This window comes from Coregonus clupeaformis, unplaced genomic scaffold (genome assembly GCF_020615455.1).
Source record: "Coregonus clupeaformis isolate EN_2021a unplaced genomic scaffold, ASM2061545v1 scaf0098, whole genome shotgun sequence".
NCBI classification, from domain to species: Eukaryota; Metazoa; Chordata; class Actinopteri; order Salmoniformes; family Salmonidae; genus Coregonus; species Coregonus clupeaformis.
Genome location: NW_025533553.1, coordinates 101,177 through 122,339, shown reverse-complemented (window position 1 = coordinate 122,339; position 21,163 = coordinate 101,177). Strand labels below are relative to the sequence as shown.

The 21,163-nt window shown below is 42.4% G+C and overlaps 1 protein-coding gene across 5 annotated transcripts in view; it reads right to left on the bottom strand.

Moving 5' to 3' along the window:
- Window positions 1–21,163, bottom strand: part of ogdha (oxoglutarate dehydrogenase a) — a 55,872-nt gene that overhangs the window by 9,654 nt on the left and 25,055 nt on the right. For 4 of the 5 annotated variants that reach the window (XR_006003744.1, XM_041900581.2, XM_041900582.2 and 1 more), the window contains exons 5-10: window positions 4,193–4,308; window positions 3,887–4,041; window positions 1,116–1,262; window positions 920–1,010; window positions 598–777; window positions 153–281 (exon numbers count right to left, since the gene is read on the bottom strand). Coding sequence is in view for 4 of the 5 variants with exons in the window: in XM_041900581.2 (XP_041756515.1) it covers window positions 153–281; window positions 598–777; window positions 920–1,010; window positions 1,116–1,262; window positions 3,887–4,041; window positions 4,193–4,308 (818 nt within the window). In the remaining variant the exon portion in view is untranslated. Of the gene's footprint in view, window positions 1–152; window positions 282–597; window positions 778–919; window positions 1,011–1,115; window positions 1,263–3,886; window positions 4,042–4,192; window positions 4,309–13,605; window positions 13,651–21,163 lie in introns of all 5 variants that reach the window. The other variant, XM_041900584.2, reaches the window with a different exon arrangement.

Sequence of the window (21,163 nt, the reverse complement as noted above, 5' to 3'; positions counted from 1 at the left end):
GAAGGTAGGGGGTGAGAGGGTTAGCACGACAGCCATCCAACACAACCACTGGTTTCCTAGCATGGCTGAAACCGACGGGGAACAAAGTCTATTTGTATCTTCTCCAGACCAGGTGTGGTCGGTGGTTAAGCTTGGCGTGTGTGCGCGCACACCTGGTTGTTGACGACCACGTGCACCGTGCCGTGGGTGGAGTAGGAGGGCAGGTCGCTGAGGTGGAAGGTCTCGTACACGACGCCCTGGCCGGCGAAGGCAGCGTCACCGTGCATCAGGATGGACATCACCTGGCACACAAACAATCCAACATCAAATGCAGACCATTTACAATACATTCTTCCTTGAGGTAATAACGCATCAGATAAAGTCGGATTGGTGAAAACCATAGTTTCACTCATCCGGTACAGATCAGTGTGTATGTGAAGGGCAGAAAAATGTATTTTTGTCGGTGCCGAAACCTGGGATCGAACCGAAAGGGTGCATTTCTACAGTACAAAAAATGACTATGATCTCTACAAGTACTCCCTTGTCACGTTGAGAAAAGAAATACGCCGGTATTCAAACCGTGTTCAAAACCAGCGGTGTCGGTCAGTCAGTCCGTACCTTGTGTCCCTCGGTGTCTCCGCAGTAGAACTGCTCAGCCTTAGTCTTTCCCTGCACCACTGGGTCCACAGCCTCCAGGTGGGAGGGGTTGGCCATGAGGGACAGGGTGATGTTGCGGTCCGTCACACGGTTGATCCTCCTGTGGTACATCCCCAGGTGGTACTTGACATCACCAGAGCCCTGCAACAACAACAGAGTCAAACACACTGGCAGCAGAACACAGCTAGACATCTACAATAGAGCCACACATTCAGACCATTCAGTAGTTGTGTTCCATTTAGTACAGTCAATAATTGCAGTGGGTGGGCTAGATGGGACTCGCCTCATCGGCAGCCTCCAGCTTGGAGTCAAACTGGCAGAAGATCTGCTCCAGCTCCTTGCGGATGACGTTGGCCAGCACGTTCAGACGACCCCTAGGAGATGGGGAGCATGTGTCAGAGGAGATAAGGCTGACAGTGAAACCACATTGCAGAAACTCAAGCATCCCCTCCCCTTGTTTTCCTTTTGTTATTCCCCACCTGTGTGGCATGCCCATGACGACGTTCTCCACACCCTTCTCGCTGGACTTGTCAATGATGGTCTTGAGGGCTGGGATCAGAGACTCGCAGCCCTCCAGGCCGAAGCGCTTCTCTGACGACCACTTCCTCTGGAGGAACTCCTCGAACCTGCGGTACACAGCGCACGTCGTCAGCACACGGCCATATCCCTTTGGAGAGAAGGACTCCAGAAATCTCCTATGATATTAGTTTGCAGTATTGGTCCAATGCAGTGCTCCTGACAAAAAAAATCCCCTGGTGGCACTAGTGCCACTGACTTTTTCAGTTGGTGGCGCCACCCCATGATTTGGTCACACCAAAAATAACTGTGGCATGAAGCAATAGAATAATGTGTAATCATCTTATAAAGTAATTCACAGTGCTTTATTAGGGGTGTAATAGACTAAGATGGTATTCAAGAAATACGTTGTTTCATACATATCCAGGCAGGAATACATGACCAACGATATTTTTATGAGCTACCTAATCCAGTGACTGTCATATATTTTGGATTGACAATTAGGCTATTGTTCTTAAATTTGTTGTTTAATAGAGATTAATTTGCCTACATCTTTATTTGCATTATTATCATTATAATATATAGCTAATTTATTTGGGGCTAATTCACCTCCTGAGTAAGTAAAATCAAAACACATTAGCTAGATTGCTAACTCTAAACATAATACCAACTGCTGGTAGCCATTTATTAATCTAACAGTAAATGTCCTAAAAAAATTAGGCCTGCACTCGCAATGGCCGATGTGCATTTCGCTAGGGCTGCACATTGAATCAAATTGTAATCGAAATTGCAATATTGACGTGTGCTACTCAGTCCGTTTTTATAGTTTATTCCGTTTGACGTCTCTCTCCTCACAGCTTTCCCCACACACATACACCAAGCCCCGCCCACTGTCACTCAAGCAGGCACAGTTAGAGTCAAGAATGCATGCAGTCAAGAAACAAGAACGAAGCTGCTTTCAACTTTGGTTCTTCATATAAACCACGTTTTCTGTATTATACTATTGGTTTGTGTATATTTAGCTCTGCCAAACGTTAGTCTTAGCAAGCTTCACATGTTAATAGATCATTTGTTGTATTACTTGTGAGGCATAAATTGCAATCATTTGCGTTTTTATTTTATTTTACTGGACTGATGGTGCCTGCATCTGATGGTCAGCATTAGGAGAGAGAAAGAGCATGAGAGAGAGAGAGAAAGAGCATGAGAGAGAGAGCGAGTGAGAAGCAGAGAGGCTGCCTTTCACAGTCCTTCAGCTCTTCCTTCCTCTGCTCACTGACCAAAAAGGGAACACAGTCTTCCAGCTGATGGCAAAACTCGAGTCACACTTCATTATTTCTGACTCATGCACCAATTAATGTTGTACCCTTACTCGTATGACCAAAGAACGTGAAATACTCCTCGATATTAGAAAGACACAAGACACTAATAAAAACGTCTATCGATACACTTTGTAGCGCGAGTGGATAGGGAGAGGGCGTTTCATGGCTTATAAAACAAGCGCCTCACAGGTCCTCAACTGGCAGCTTCATTAAATAGTACCCGCATAACACCAGTCTCAACGTCAACAGTGAAGAGGCGACTCCGGGATGCTGACCTTCTAGGCAGAATTGCAAAGAAATCCCATATCCCAGACTGGCCAATAAAAAGAAAAGATTAAGATGGGCAACAGAACACAGACACTGGACTTATTCTTTGCAACTCTGCCTAGAAGGTCAGCATCCCGGAGTCGCCTCTTCACTGTTCACGTTGAGACTGGTGTTTTGCAGGTATTATTTAACGAAGCTGCCAGTTGAGGACCTGTGAGGCGTCTGTTTCTCAAACTAGACACTGATTATTTGTCCTCTTGCTCAGTTGTGCACCGGGGCCTCCCACTCCTCTTTCTATTCTGGTTAGAGCCAGTTTGCGCTGTTCTGTGAAGGGAGTAGTACACAGCGTTGTACGAGATCTTCAGTTTCTTGGCAATTTCTCGCATGGAATAGCCTTAATTTCTCAGAACAAGAATAGACTGACGAGTTTCAGAAGAAAGTTATTTGTTTCTGGCCATTTTGAGCCTGTAATCGAACCCACAATTGCTGATGCTCCAGATACTCAACTAGTCTCAAGAAGCCCAGATGTATTGCTTCTTTAATCAGCACAACAGTTTTCAGCTGTGCTAACATAATTGCAAAAGGGTTTTCTAATGATCAATTAGCCTTTTAAAATGATAAACTTGGATTAGCAAACACAACGTGCCATTGGAACACAGGACTGATGGTTGCTGATAATGGGCCTCTGTACACCTATGTAGATATTCCATTTTTTTTATTTATCAGCCGTTTCCAGCTACAATAGCCATTTACAACATTAACAATGTCTACACTGTATTTCTGATCAATTTGATGTTATTTTAAATGGACAAAAAAAATTGCTTTTCTTTCGAAAACAAGGACATTTCTAAGTGACCCCAAACTTTTGAACGGTACTGTACACACACACCATTTAGCAGAAGCATTTATCCAAAGCGACTTACAGTCATGTGCATACATTTTTTAAGTATGGGTGTCCCAGGAATCGACCCCACTATAGTCTGGAGCCCTGTAATGACTGAAATCTGGACAAGTACTATGACAAGGTGGACTGTAAAAGCAATTTGTGACAACTGCTGACGTGAAAAGGGCTTTATAAATGCATTTGATTAATTGATGATGTTTGAGGGGTAAGTAGGGGGTGAAACGTTTTTGGGCGTGGCTCTAACCTGGTGGAGCGAACCATGCGGGCCAGCAGGGTCCTCTTCTCCTCCAGGGTGAACTGCATGACGCCGGGCTTCTCAAACTTCTCCCGGATCCACTGGCACTGGTCCAGGTCATTGATGAACATGAACTCCACCCCGATGTGCTGGCAGTAGGCCATCTGAAAAATGGGACAGCGTGTCTTGTCACTTGACCATGCTAATGAGCCTGTATTGTACACGTTTCACTCGTTCAAGAGAAACGATTGCCAGGTACCCAACTTCTTTGAGAGACAGACAGGTGTGTGCGTGCGTGTGGTTTAGTTTGAATACCTCCAGGCGGCGGATTATCTCCCTCAGGGGCAAGGCAGTCTCAGTGCCCCCGATGAAGGTGGTGGTAGGCAGGCGGAACACTTTGTCCAAGTCCGACTCGTCCAGTCCATAGAAGCCTGTTCAGCATGCAGGGGCAGCAGACCATCCGGAAGGGCGGAGTGGCAGGAGGGAGGGGGTGGAGGGGGTTGAGGAGGGTGGCAGATGTGGGGACAGTCAGTCCAGAGGAGGAAACACAAAGCGAACAGAAACACAGGGGGAAAGAATGTAGGCCACAAAGACATTCACCATGGAATAAATAAATAAATAAAAATCGAAAAACAACCAGATGAGTTATTAGGTTTTAGGGAGAAAAAGGAGGGTAACGATGATGGATGAAAACACAGGAATATGGTTGATGGCACCATAATGGCAACATGGAGGTAATGCAGCAAAATCAAAGGTGGTGCAGCGTCACAGGCAAACAAACAGGACAGAGGTGGAGGCATGCAACATGAATGGATACACCGTGGATAGGAATAGTTAATGAAGGGGTGAGACATGAGCAGTGGGGAGCAGTGGGTAAAAACAAGCACAAGAGGTTGAATGAGGTATATTTGTGGGGTAAAAAAAAGAAAAAACAAACAAGGAAAATATCATTAATGTCATCGAGGCAAGAGTTAGTTCTATTATCAATCTGATAAATGTTATCTATTCTAAACTGGAATTATCAGGAAAACTGCCCTTCCTGAACTAAATGAGGTGGCAGACAGATGAGTCATGGTGATCTTAATAACACAGATGTAAACAGTCACTATACTGGTATTTACAGGGTCTAGCAGAATGCTCATGACTTAGGCTAAATTACCATTTAAATGATCAATGTTCTTCTACACTTTAAGATCCAGTGATTCACGTAGGCCTATATATGCTCTGAAAATATTGGTAATAGATTAACATTTGCTAAGCTAATTTCCTGTGATGAGAGTCTGAGCCCATGTCTCTATGGTTTCAGTGCTTCTCTAGTATATGGCCATGATTTAGGTTGATTTGAGTTGAAAGCATATTAAAGAGAGGGTATGGAGAGGGTGATAGCCTCTAGAATACGCAGATTGGTCACGAATGTCTATGAAGTAAGGGAAGGCTAACCCAGTTTTAGGTCACCAGATATCCATTTTAGATTTTGCTTTTCAAAGCCTACTCTGGATAAGCACCTTACCTACAAAATGTACAGACACTTTGAAAATATGTTGTTAGTAAAACACACTCACCAGGCAAACAATAGCTGGTAGGGGAAACATGAACATGTTAAAACTCTACCCAAAAATGTAAGTGTGGGGGAAAAAACACACCTAACCAGCCACACACATCAAGGATTGCTTAAAATTAACAGTTTAGATTCACCCAATATTTTTATGGGGACTAAATTCTCCAGGAGACGAAAGCCAATTAAAGAGATATTTTGAGGCAGTCAAGAAAGAATGAGATTTCATGAGCTGAATTTGTAGTGTGACATCTGTGCTAGGAGGATAACTATAATTTAATTGCTTGTTGTTTTATGTTCTTAGTTCAAATGCTGGTGCCAAAAAAGGTAATGAAATAGAAGTCAGGGCAATCTAAGATAAAGAGACACTTCATTTAATCTTATTTGATTGCCTCAAGAAAACAAGAGAAAAGCAATAATGTTGCATTCGCAAAATTAACAACTATGGAGTAGGCTAGTTGATGCATAAATGCAAGCGAAATGGATGTGTGAGTATTGGTGATATAGGAAATTAGAGTTTAATAATGTTAATAGTTTTAGCTACAAAAGGTTGGCAGTAATAGAGATGATATTAAATAGAATAGAGAATAGCTCAAAGAAAAGAGAGAAAGATTTAAAAGAATGTGTGTGTGGGTTTGTTCATGTGTGTTACTGAAAGCGTGTGTGTCAAGGATGGGGACTTGAGTGATATCAAAGAGTATCCACGCAAAGAAGAATCCGTTCAGGGACAGAACAAAGCTTCAAATGACTGGACACGAGGCAGGAAAAACTATGGGTATCCTATAATGCTGTGACATCAGAATAAAACAGCATTTAGCTGACCTGACTTGCAGTAGTGGAGTTTCTCCAAGGGCTTCTTGCATACTCTGCACACTCACTAGCAAATTCACTTTCAACACTGCCAGCCTACAAGGCAACAATATGGCTGCTCCTAAATGCCACAGACAGCAGCACACTGCAAGGAATACACACTCTCCCGCTACATGGTGGAGAGACGTGGCTCCCCAATGACAAGGTCATTGCCATCACCAGCCAGACAGCACACGTCATCTACAGTTGAAGTCGGAAGTTTAAATTACACTTAGGTTGGAGTCATTAAAACTCGTTTTTCAACCACTCCACACATTTCTTGTTAACAAACTATAGTTTTGGCAAGTCGGTTAGGACATCTACTTTGTGCATGACAAGTAATTTTTCCAACAATTGTTTACAGACAGATTATTTCACTTATAATTCACTGTATCACAACTCCAGTGGGTCAGAAGTTTACATACACTAAGTTGACTGTGCCTTTAAACAGCTTGGAAAATTCCAGAAAATTATGTCATGGCTTTAGAAGCTTCTGATAGGCTAATTGACATAATTTTAGTCAATTGGAGGTGTACCTGAGGATGTATTTCAAGGCCTACCTTCAAACTCAGTGGCTCTTTGCTTGACATCATGGGAAAATCAAATAAATTTGCCAAGACCTCAAAACAAAAATGGTAGACCTCCACAAGTCTGGTTCATCCTTGGGAGCAATTTCCAAACGCCTGAAGGTACCACGTTCATCTGAACAAACAATAGCACGCAAGTATAAACACCATGGGACCACGCAGCCGTCATACCTCTCAGGAAGGAGACACGTTCTGTCTCCTAGAGATGAACGTACTTTGGTGCGAAAAGTGCAAATCAATCCCAGAACAACAGCAAAAGGACCTTGTGAAGATGCTGGAGGAAACAGGTACAAAATTATCTATATCCACAGTAAAACAAGTCCTATATCGACATAACCTGAAAGGCTGCTCAGCAAGGAAGAAGCCACTGCTCCAAAACCGCCATAAAAAAGACAGACTACGGTTTGCAACTGCACATGGGGACAAAGATCGTACTTTTTGGATAAATGTCCTCTGGTCTGATGAAACAAAAATAGAACTGTTTGGCCATAATGACCATCCTTATGTTTGGAGGAAAAAGGGGGTACCTTGCAAGCCGAAGATCACCATCCCAACCGTGAAGCACGGGGGTGGCAGCATCATGCTGTGGGGGTGCTTTTCTGCAGGAGGGACTGGTGCACTTCACAAAATAGATGGCATCATGAGGAAGGAAAATTATGTGGATATATTGAAGCAACATCTCAAGACATCAGTCAAGAAGTTAAACCTTGGTCACAAATGGGTCTTCCAAATGGACAATGACCCCAAGTATACTTCCAAAGTTGTGGCAAAATGGCTTAAGGACAACAAAGTCAAGGTATTGGAGTGGCCATCACAAAGCCCTGACCTCAATCCTATAGAAAATGTGTGGGCAGAACTGAAAAAGCGTGTGCGAGCAAGGAGGCCTACAAACATGACTCAGTTACACCAGCTCTGTCAGGAGGAATGGGCCAAAATTCACCCAACTTATTGTGGGAAGCTTGTGGAAGGCTACCCGAAACGTTTGACCCAAGTTAAACAATTTAAAGGCAATGGTACCAAATACTAATTGAGTGTATGTAAACTTCTGACCCACTGGGAATGTGATGAAAGAAATAAAAGCTGAAATAAATCAGTCTCTCTACTATTATTCTGACATTTCACATTCTTAAAATAAAGTGGTGATCCAAACTGAACTAAGACAGGGAATTTTTACTAGGATTAAATGTCAGGGATTGCGAAAAACTGAGTTTAAGTGTTTTTGGCTAAGGTGTATGTAAACTTCCGACTTCAACTGTATATACAGTGTGTTAGACAGTGTGAATCATGGGGGTTTCTTGGAAGCCATCTCCTCGCATTAGACTGGACCAAAGAATCATGCAGATGTGCAAAAGCATCATCGAGGTGCACCGAGGGTCGGTGATGATTTCATCGTCACAGGGCGGCAGGTATCCTAGCGGTTAAGAGCGTTGGCCCAGTAACCAAAAGGTCACTGGTCCAAATCCCAGAGCCCACTAGGTGAAAGATGCCCTTGAGCAAGGCACTTGACCCGAATTGCTCCTGTAAGTTGCTCTGGATAAGAGCGTCTTCTAAATTAATGAAATTTAAAAATGCAAAACGTTATCCAGAGGCAGAATCCTGCCTTTCTACAGTATGTTATCTTACACCAAGTGCAAGCAGTAAAGTACAAGAGCTTTAGTGTCCATTCTCAAAAACAAAGCGTAAGGCAATGAGCAGTCAAGAGCATTTGTGTGCATGTTATGAGGAAGGAGTTGTTTATACAGTGAACAAAAATATAAAGGAAACATGTAAAGTGTTGGTCCCATGTTTCATGAGCTGAAATAAAAAAATCCCAGACATTTCTCTCAAATGTTGTGCACAAATTTGTTTACACCCCTGTTAGTGAGCATTTCTCCTTTGTCAAGGTAATCCATCAACCTGACAGGTGTGACATATCAAGAAACTGATTAAACAGCATGATCATTACACAGGTGCACCTAGTGCTGGGGACAATAAAATACCACTTCAAATATGCAGTTTTGTCACACATCACAATGTAACAGATGTCCCAAGTTGAGGGAACGTGCAATTGGCATGCTGACTGCAGGAATGTCCACCAGAGCAGTTGCCAGAGAATTGAATGTATATTTCTATACCCTAAGCTGCCTCCAACGTCGTTTTAGAGAATTTGGCAGTACGTCCAACCGGTGTCCACATACTTTTGGTCATGTAGCGTATGTATGTATGTATGTATGTATGTATGTATGTATGTATGTATGTATGTATGTATGTATGTATGTATGTATGTATGTATGTATGTATGTATATATATATATATATATATATATATATATATATATATATATATATATATATACATACAGTGGGGAGAACAAGTATTTGATACACTGCCGATTTTGCAGGTTTTCCTACTTACAAAGCATGTAGAGGTCTGTCATTTTTATCATAGGTACACTTCAACTGTGAGAGACGAATCTAAAACAAAAATCCAGAAAATCACATTGTATGATTTTTAAGTAATTAATTTGCATTTTATTGCATGACATAAGTATTTGATCACCTACCAACCAGTAAGAATTCCGGCTCTCACAGACCTGTTAGTTTTTCTTTAAGAAGCACTCCTGTTCTCCACTCATTACCTGTATTAACTGCACCTGTTTGAACTCGTTACCTGTATAAAAGACACCTGTCCACACACTCAATCAAACAGACTCCAACCTCTCCACAATGGCCAAGACCAGAGAGCTGTGTAAAGACATCAGGGATAAAATTGTAGACCTGCACAAGGCTGGGATGGGCTACAGGACAATAGGCAAGCAGCTTGGTGAGAAGGCAACAACTGTTGGTGCAATTATTAGAACATGGAAGAAGTTCAAGATGACGGTCAATCACCCTTGGTCTGGGGCTCCATGCAAGATCTCACCTCATGGGTCATCAATGATCATGAGGAAGGTGAGGGATCAGCCCAGAACTACACGGCAGGACCTGGTCAATGACCTGAAGAGAGCTGGGACCACAGTCTCAAAGAAAACCATTAGTAACACACTACGCCGTCATGGATTAAAATCCTGCAGCGCATGCAAGGTCCCCCTGCTCAAGCCAGCGCATGTCCAGGCCCGTCTGAAGTTTGCCAATGACCATCTGGATGATCCAGAGGAGGAATGGGAGAAGGTCATGTGGTCTGATGAGACAAAAATAGAGCTTTTGGTCTAAACTCCACTCGCCTTGTTTGGAGGAAGAAGAAGGATGAGTACATCCCCAAGAACACCATCCCAACCGTGAAGCATGGAGGTGGAAACATCATTCTTTGGAGATGCTTTTCTGCAAAGGGGACAGGACGACTGCACCGTATTGAGGGGAGGATGGATGGGGCCATGTATCGTGAGATCTTGGCCAACAACCTCCTTCCCTCAGTAAGAGCATTGAAGATGGGTTGTGGCTGGGTCTTCCAGCATGACAACGACCCGAAACACACAGCCAGGGCAACTAAGGAGTGGCTCCGTAAGAAGCATCTCAAGGTCCTGGAGTGGCCTAGCCAGTCTCCAGACCTGAACCCAATAGAAAATCTTTGGAGGGAGCTGAAAGTCCGTATTGCCCAGCGACAGCCCCGAAACCTGAAGGATCTGGAGAAGGTCTGTATGGAGGAGTGGGCCAAAATCCCTGCTACAGTGTGTGCAAACCTGGTCAAGACCTACAGGAAACGTATGATCTCTGTAATTGCAAACAAAGGTTTCTGTACCAAATATTAAGTTCTGCTTTTCTGATGTATCAAATACTTATGTCATGCAATAAAATGCAAATTAATTACTTAAAAATCATACAATGTGATTTTCTGGATTTTTGTTTTAGATTCCGTCTCTCACAGTTGAAGTGTACCTATGATAAAAATGACAGACCTCTACATGCTTTGTAAGTAGGAAAACCTGCAAAATCGGCAGTGTATCAAATACTTGTTCTCCCCACTGTGTGTATATATATATATATATAGTACCAGTCAAAAGTTTGGATACAACTATTCATTTAAGATTTTTCTATATGTTTTACTATTTTCTACATTGTAGAATAATAGTGAAGACATCAAAACTATGAAATAACACATATGGAATCATGTAGTAACCAAAAAAGTGTTACACAAATCAAAATCTATTTTAGATTTTAGATTTGTCAAAGTAGCCATACTTTGCCTTGATGACCGCTTTGCACACTCTTGGCCTTCTCTCAACCAGCTTCATGAGGAATGCTTTTCCAACAGTCTTGAAGGAGTTCCCACATATGCTGAGCGCTTGTTGGCTGCTTTTCCTTCACTCTGCGGTCCAACTCATCCCAAACCATCTCAATGGGGTTGAGGTCGGGTGACTGTGGAGGCCAGGTCATCTGATGCAGCACTCCATCACTCTCCTTCTTGGTAAAATAGCCCTTACACAGCCTGGAGGTGTGTTTTGAATCATTGTCCTGTTGAAAAACAAATGATAGTCCCACTAAGCCCAAACTAGATGGGATGGTGTATCGCTGCAGAATGCTGTGGTAGCCATGCTGGTTAAGCGTGCTTTGAATTCTAAATAAATCACAGACAGTGTCACCAGCAAAGCACCCCCACACCATCACACCTCCTCCTCCATGCTTCATGGTGGGAACCACACATGCGGAGATCATCCGTTCACCCACACCGCGTCTCACAAAGACACAGCGATTGGAACCAAAAATCTCCAATTTGGACTCCAGACCAAAGGACACATTTCCACCGGTCTAATGTCCGTTGCTCGTGTTTCTTGGCACAAGCAGGTCTCTTTTTCTTATTGGTGTCCTTTAGTAGTGGTTTCTTTGCAGCAATTCGACCATGAAGGCCTGATTCACACAGTCCCCTCTGAACAGCTGATGTTGAGATATGTCTCTCTGTGAAGCATTTATTTGGGCTGCAATTTCTGAGGATGGAAATCTAATGAATTTATCCTCTGCAGCATTGGTAACTCTGGGTCTTCCATTCCTGTGGCGGTCCTCATGAGAGCCAGTTTCATCATAGCGCTTGATGATTTTTGCGACTGCACTTGAAGAAACGCTCAAAGTTCTTGAAATGTTCCGTATTGACCTTCATGTCTTAAAATAATGATGGACTGTCATTTTGCTTTGCTTATTTGAGCTGTTCTTGCCATAATATGGACTTGGTATTTTACCAAATAGGGCTATCTTATGTATACCCCCCCCTACCTTGTCACAACACAACTGATTGGCTCAAAGGCATTAAGAAGGAAAGGAATTCCACAAATTAACTTTTAAGAAGGCACACCTGTTAATTGAAATGCATTCCAGGTGACTACCTCATGAAGCTGGTCGAGAGAATGCCAAGAGTGTGCAAAGCAGAATGCCAAGCGTGTGCAAAGCTGTCATCAAGGCAAAGGGTGGCTACTTTGAAGAATCTCAAATACACTTTTTTGGTTACTACATGACTCCATGTGTGTTATTTCATAGTTTTGATGTCTTCACTATTATTCTACAATGTAGAAAATAGTAAAAATAAAAGAAAACCACTTGAATGAGTAGGTGTCCAAACTTTTGACTGATACTGTATGTATGTATGTATGTATGTATGTATGTATGTATGTATGTATGTATGTATGTATGTATGTATGTATGTATGTATGTATGTATGTATGTACACTACCGTTCAAAAGTTTGGGTCACTTAGAAATGTCCTTGTTTTCAAAAGAAAAGCTATTTTTTTTACCATTAAAACATCAAATTGATCAGAAATACAGTGTTGACATTGTTAATGATGTAAATGGCTATTGTAGCTGAAAACGGCAGATTTTTAATGGAATATCTACATAGGCGTACAAAGGCCCATTATCAGCAACCATCAGTCCTGTGTTCCAATGGCACGTTGTGTTTGCCAATCCAAGTTTATCATTTTAAAAGGCTAATTGATCATTAGAAAACCCTTTTGCAATTATGTTAGCACAGCTGAAAACTTTCGTGCTGATTAAAGAAGCAATAAAACTGGCCTTCTTGAGACTAGTTGAGTATCTGGAGCATCAGCAATTGTGGGTTCGATTACAGGCTCAAAATGGCCAGAAACAAATAACTTTCTTCTGAAACTCAGTCTATTCTTGTTCTGAGAAATGAAGGCTATTCCATGCGAGAAATTGCCAAGGAACTGAAGATCTCGTACAACGCTGTGTACTACTTCCTTCACAGAACAGCGCAAACTGTCTCTAACCAGAATAGAAAGAGGAGTGGGAGGCCCCAGTGCACAACTGAGCAAGAGGACAAATACATTAGAGTGTCTAGTTTGAGAAACAGGCGTGGTGTAATGTAAAAAAAAAATCTACACAGTTTGAGAGGAATGTGACTAGGTACCACTACACTTTTGTAGATAGATTGAAATAAGCCTATTGCCTAGTACTTCAACACTGTGTCTACTCTGCTAGAACTACGACAGGAAAGCACTATAGGAGTACACTTATTGTCTGAAGACGTCCGTGTTCTCTGGCACCCACACACTGGGGCTGCTACAGAGAGAGGCTCTAACTCCCTCCGTCTTTATTTCAGGGCGGCTGATGGCTTAGCATCCGATCATGTGATAAATAACCAAACATTCCAACGAGAACACTAGCAGTTGTTTATCAAGTGTATTCCACTGAAAAGCCAGGGAAAAAGATGTGAGAAAGATAAAGCAAAAGTTCCTATGCAAACAATACAAAAAGCAAATATTCAGGCACAGAGAGAGGGACAAAACTACAGTGAGACTTGCGTTTCCATACCTCCGACAGTTAGAATACTGAGACGGTCCTTGAACATTGCCAGGTCTGGAGGAAGAATCAGGGGGAGAGAGACCCGGAAAAGGTTAGTGACCCATGCCCCCATTCTCCATCATGGACATGGGGGCCATCTCTACCACTACTCACCAAACACACTGAAGGGGTCTGCAAACAAGAATCGAAGTGGAACTTTGGGTGGTTCTCGCAGACAATAAGGTCCTTCTCTCTAATTATACTCTCTGCGAAGCAGAGTTCTCGCCTATCACACTCAGATACAGTGAATGGCGCTACTAGCGTCGCTCGTACCTCTTGCTGGTGATGTGTGGAAGCACGTAGCTAACTTTGCTATGACTTGGTACTATTTAATTGATATCTTGCCATTAACACATTTTTAAGGGACTAGGTGTGTTGAATGTTAGTTTTTAAAAACATGGGATTTGCTTCTAGAAAAATAATCTAAGTAGGCACATTTATGGAACGTTACGACGCTAGCTAACTATGGCTAAAGTTAGCTAATGTGATAAAAAAAAATCTACTGTGAGATGTAGCCAACAACAAGCTAGGCCGCTAGCTAGTTTGCAAATGCCACGTTTACATCCAGTAAGTTTTCCCGAAATACAACTTGTATAACTCGGCGCAACGAGATACGTCCATTAACGCGTTTTGAACTTGTTGAGAACGCTAAAGTACTGCCGAAGTAATTTCCTTAGTAGATGACATGCATGTTGAAGAACTCTGGGTACAGAGATGATTCGAACTTGTATTTACAACTCGGAAGCTCATGTGAACGGTTTTCCAAACGGCCATAAGCTGATTTGGGCATTTTCCAACTAACTACAGACAGCTAGCTAGCTATGCCTAGTGGCAAACAACCACAACAAAGTTAGCTTGAAAGACTATAGCTAGCTACCTAGTTATGGAAAACTGCTTGTGTGAATGTAACACAGAGATAGTTTGATAATGTTTTCACCGTCTCTGCATACCAAAGGCCACCATCGTGACTTCTGCAGGCAGAAACCACCAGGAACCCTCCCACCACAGATGCAAAGTAAAATTTCAACTGCGCACTCCGCTGTGAGCAAACACCTGGAGCACTTTATAGAGAAAGGAAAGATAGGGGAGGTTGTGTCAAAGGGCAGTGGGATGGATTCAAATTTATGCAGACACTATAGACGTGTGCCGGACGCAGCGGCTTATACCGCTAGACCACTGGCTTGTTCTTTTAACTTCGATTTGTTTGCGAGAACTTCGATTTGTTTGCGAGAATCCCCCCCGTCAATCACCACAGCAGCACCACTGACTGACTGCTTCTGAATTCTAGCGACAGCGCAGCACCAACCACAACATGGGGTGGCAAACAAAGCTTTAAGTGCCAATCACGTCTAGAAAATGCTGTACCTGCCTTGCTGCAGAATGCACAAATACAAACATCACACCCAGATCACAGCCTGACTGAAAAACTTCCCATGCAGACCGAGATGTGCTGTACTGGAACTGATAACCATCCGACATGCAGAAAGTATACAGATCTTGAGAGTACCACTAATTAGACTATTCAGTCACCAACAAGAGAGGTACAAGGTTTAGGGGTATGCTGGTGCATAGAAACGGCTATTTTGGGAATGTCCCTTCCCTCCACTTTTGTTTTATAATCCAAATTGAAGGTGATTTACTTTTCCAAACAGTTACTATCTTACTGTTGGGAGTCATACTGTAGCTGTTGTTGTGAACAGTGAGTGAGAACTAAGGCCTAAAAGTTATAGTTGTCAGAAGAGAAAAAAACTGTGTCCCTTATACTGTACTTCAGCAGGAAACTACAAATGCGTTGAATTGCTGGGAAGAATTGCTGGGAAGAAGTAGATTAAAGGTTCAGATGGGCTTTCTTGGCCGTACCCAAGAAATGGTGTGAGTAATGTGAGGGAGAATGTGGTCCGGTCAAGCAAGGTTTTAAAAACAAGCAAGATGGTTAGTAGAGCTAGGAGGTAAGCCAAAAAATCTGGAGAAGTCTAAATATGTCCCTCCACCGATAGACAGGAGTGTAATGGGACACTTAAATCATGTCATTAAAACCAGTGATCCAACACTGGCTTCAAACTGGGGATCTAGCTGTGTCACTCAACAAGGCTACTGTATGTGAACTTAAATGGAGCACTCCAGACAATATTGTTATTTCGGCTTTTAACTTTCGTTTCAATTTGTGCTTGGCTGCCTGCACCCAGAGAAGACATACAGTACAGATCTGTCCTACAAATAAGTGCTACCTAAGAAGCTGCTAGAGCATGGCGTTTGCAACGCCAGGGTTGTGGGTTCGTTTCCCACGGGGGGCCAGTATAAAAAAATAATATGTATTCACTAACTGTAAGTCGCTCTGGATAAGAGCGTCTGCTAAATGACTAAAATGTAAATGTAAATGCTATTTGTATTGATGCTTTTTGGACTGTCACTTTTGTCGCGGCGAGAGGGCTTGTGTACCTCAACGACCGCTCAGAGCTATGCCAGTGGGAGTTAACTCCCGGTAGGTCCAAACAAACTGGACAGGTCTAGGACGAGGGGTCAGACAAAGCACAGTCCACCTCTTGATCATAGAGCATTGTAGAAACATGATCTACTACCACTGCGGATAAGTTTCAAGTTTTAATGTCACTTGCACAAGTACAGTGAAATGCCTTTCTTGCAAACTCTAAACCCAACAATGCAGTAATCAATATCAATGTAGTACTAAAAATAACAGGTGGAACAAAAACACATAAAAACACAAGAAAGCAAGTAAGCTATATACAGGGTCAGTTCCAATACCATATTTACAATGTGCAGGGATACTGGCGTGATAGTTAGATATGTATAGGCGTAAGGTGACTAGGCATCAGGATATATGATAAACAGAGTAGCAGCAGTATATATGATGGTTGCATGTGAGTTTAGAGTCAGTATAAAATGTACACTACATGACCAAAAGTATGTGGACACCTATTCGTCGAACATCTCATTCCAAAATCATGGGCATTAATTTGGAGTTGGTCCCCGCTTTGCTGCAATAACAGCCTCCCCTCTTTTGGGAAAGCTTTCCACAAGATGTTGGAACATTCAGCGACAAGAGCACTGATGTTGAGCGATTAGGCCTGGCTCGCAGTCAGCGTTCCAATTCATCACCAAGGCTTCCATGGAGTTGAGGTCAGGGCTCTGTGCAGGCCAGTCAAGTTCTTCCACACCGATCTCAACAAACCATTTCAGTATGGACCTCGCTTTGTGCACGGGCACATTGTCATGCAGAAACAGGAAATGTTTTTTCTTTATTTTTTAATTGTAGAATAATAGTGAAGACATCAAAACTATGAAATATCCACCCTTTGCCTTGATGACAGCTTTGCACACTCTTGGCATTATCTCAACCAGCTTCACCTGGAATGCTTCTCCAACAGTCTTGAAGAAGTTCCCACATATGCTGAGCACTTGTTGGCTGCTTTTCCTTCACACTGCCGTCCGACTCATCCCAAACCATCTTAAATGGCTATTTGAAGAATCTCAAATATAAAATATATTTTGATTAGTTTATCACTTTTTTGGTTACTACATGATTCCATATGTGTTATTTCATAGTTTTGATGTCTTCACTATTATTCTACAATGTTGAAAACAGTACAAATAAAGAAAAACCCTTGAATGAGTAGATGTGTCCAAACTTTTCACTGGTACTGTGTGTGTGGGTGTGTGTGTGTGTGTGTGTGTGTGTGTGGGTGTGTTTGATTACATTTACAGTACCACTCAAAAGTTTGGGGTCACATAGAAACATACATGAAATGAATTTGAATAGGAAATATAGCAAAATGAATAGGAAATGTAGTCATTGACAAGGTTAAAAATAATGATTTTTAATTGAAATAATAATTGTGTCTTTCAAACGTTGCTTTCGTCAAAGAATCCTCCATTTGCAGCAAATTACAGCCTTGCACGCCTTTGGCATTCTAGTTGTCAATTTGTTGAGATAATCTGAAGAGATTTCACCCCATGCTTCCTGAAGCACCTCCCACAATTTGGATTGGCTTGATGGGCACTTCTTACGTACCATACGGTCAAGTTGCTCCCACAACAGCTCAATAGGGTTGAGATCCGGGGACTGTGCTGGCCACTCCATTAGACAGAATACCAGCTGACTGCTTCTTCCCTAAATAGTTATTGCATAGTTTGGAGCTGTGCTTCGAGTCATTGTCCTGTTGTAGGAGAAAATTGGCTCCAATCAAGTGCCGTCCACCACCAAAGCACCCCCAGACCATCACATTGCCTCCACCATGCTTGAGAGATGGCATCAAGCACAACTCCAGCATCTTTTCATTTGGTCTGCGTCTCACAAATGTTATTCTTTGTGATGCGAACACCTCAAACTTCGATTTATCTGTCCATAACACTTTTTTCCAATCTTCCTCTGTCCAGTATGTGTTATTTTGCCCATCTTAATCTTTTATTTTTATTGGCCAGTCTGAGATATGGCTCTTTCTTTGCAACTGTGCCTAAGTCAGCCTCCCGGAGTCACCTCTTCACTGTTGACGTTGAGACTGGTGTTTTGCGGGTACTATTTAATGAAGCTGCCAGTTGAGGACCTGTGAGGCGCCTGTTTCTCAAACTAGACACTAATGTATTTGTCCTCTTGCTCAGTTGTGCACCGGGGCCTCCCACTCCTCTTTCTATTCTGGTTAGAGCCAGTTTGTGCTGTTCTGTGAAGGAAGTAGTACACAGCGTTGTAAGAGATCTTCAATTCCTTGGCGATTTCTCGCATGGAATAGCCTTTATTTCTCAGAAGAAGAATAGACTGACGAGTTTCAGAAGAAAGTTATTTGTTTCTGGCCATTTTGAGCCTGTAATCGAACCCACAATTGCTTATGCTCCAGATACTCAACTAGTCTCAAGAAGGCCAGTTTTATTGCATCTTTAAATCAGCACAACATTTTTCAGCTGTGCTTACATAATTGTAAAAAGGTTTCCAGCTACAATAGCAATTTACAACATTAACAATGTCTACACTGTATTTCTGATCAATTTGATGTTATTTTAATGGACCAAAAAATTGCTTCTTTTTTTTTGTGACCCCAAATTTTTGAACGGTAGTGTGTGTGTGCGCGTGTATGTATGTATGTACAGTGAGGGAAAAAAGTATTCGAATTTTAATGGTGGGTTTATTTGAACAGTGAGAGACAGAATAACAACAAAAAAATCCAGAAAAATGCATGTCAAAATGTTATAAATTGATTTGCATTTTAATGGTGGGAAATAAGTATTTGACCCCTCTGCAAAACATGACTTAGTACTTGGTGGCAAAACCCTTGTTGGCAATCACAGAGGTCAGACGTTTCTTGTAGTTGGCCACCAGGTTTGCACACATCTCAGGAGGGATTTTGTCCCACTCCTCTTTGCAGATCTTCTCCAAGTCATTAAGGTTGAGGCTGACGTTTGGCAACTCGAACCTTCAGCTCCCTCCACAGATTTTCTATGGGATTAAGGTCTGGAGACTGGCTAGGTGACTCCAGGAGTGGAATCTGATTGATTGATTGCTTCTGTGGACAGGTGTCTTTTTATACAGGTAACAAACTGAGATTAGGAGCACTCCCTTTAAGAGTGTGCTCCTAATCTCAGCTCGTTACCTGTATAAAAAAGACACCTGGGAGCCAGAAATCTTTCTGATTGAGAGGGGGTCAAATACTTATTTCCCTCATTAAAATGCAAATCAATTTATAACGTTTTTGACATGCGTTTTTGTTGTTATTCTGTCTCTCACTGTTCAAATAAACCTACCATTAAAATTATAGACTGATAATTTTTTTGTCAGTGGGCAAACGTACAAAATCAGCAGGGGATCAAATACTTTTTTGTCCGTCCGTCCGTCCGTGTGTATATATATATATATATATATATATATATATATACACACACACACACACACACAGTGCATTCGGAAAGTATTCAGACCCATTTACTTTTTCCACATTTTGTTATGTTACAGCCTTATTCTCAAATAGGTTAAATAATTGGCCTTCCCCAAACTGTTGCCACAAAGTTGGAAGCACAGAATCATCTAGAATGTCATTGTATGCTGTAGCATTAAGATTTCCCCTCACTGGAACTAAAGGGCCTAGCCCAAACAGCCCCAGACCATTATTCCTCCTCTACCAAACTTTACAGTTGACACTACGCATTCGGGCAGGTAGCGTTCTTCTGGCATCCGCCAAACCCAGATTCGTTCATTGGACTGTCAGATGTTGAAACGTGATTCATCACTCCAGAGAACGCGTTTCCAATGCTCCAGAGTACAATGGCGGCGAGCTTTACACCACTCCAGTCGACGCTTGGCATTGTGCATGGTGATCTTAGGCTTGTGTGCGGCTGCTCGGCCATGGAAACCCATTTCATGAAGCTCCCGACGAACAGTTATTGTGCTGTCGTTGCTTCCAGAGGCAGTTTGAAACTCTGTATTGAGTGTTGCAACCGAGGACAGACAATTTTTATGCGCTACACGTTTCAGCACTCGGTGGTCCCGTTCTGTGAGCTTGTGTGGCCTACCACTTCGCGGCTGAGTCTTTGTTGCGCCTAGACGTTTCCACTTCACAATAACAGTACTTACAGTTGACCGGGGCAGCTCTAGTAGCTCAGAACGTTCACGAACTGACTTGTTGGAAATGTGGCATCCTATGACGGTGCCACGTTGAAAGTCACTGAGCTCTTCAGTAAGGTCATTCTACTGACAATGTTTGTCTATGGAGTTTGCATGGCTGTGTGCTTGATTTTATACACCTGTCAGCAACGGGTGTGGCTGAAATCCACCAATTTCAAGGGGTGTTCACATACAGTGCCTTGCAAAAGTATTCATCCCCTTGGCGTTTTTCCTATTTTGTTGCATTACAACCTGTAATTTACATGGATTTTTATTTGGATTTCATGTATTGGACACACACAAAATAGTCCAAATTGGTGAAGTGAAAAAAATTAATTGTATTCACCCCCTTTGCTATGAAGCACCTAAATAAGATCTGGTGCAACCAATTACCTTCAGAAGTCACATAATTAGTTAAATAAAGTCCACCTGTGTGCAATCTAAGTGTCACATGATCTGTCACATGATCTCAGTATATATACACACACCTGTTCTGAAAGGCCCCAGAGTCTGCAATACCACTAAGCAAGGGGCACCACCAAGAAAGCGGCACCATGAAGACCAATGAGCTCTCCAAACAGGTCAGGGACAAAGTTGTGGAGAAGTACAGATCAGGGTTGGGTTATAAAAACAAATCTGAAACTTTGAACATCCCACGGAGCACCATTAAATCCATTATTAAAAAAATTGAAAGAATATGGCACCACAACAAACCTGCCAAGAAAGGGCTGCCCACCAAAACTCACGGACCAGGCAAGAAGGGCATTAATCAGAGAGGCAACAAAAGAGACCAAAGATAACCCTGAAGGAGCTGCGAAGCGCCACAGCGGAGATTGGAGTATCTGTCCATAGGATCACTTTAAGCCGTACACTCCACAGAGCTGGGCTTTACAGAAAAGTGGGCAGAAAAAAGCCATTGCT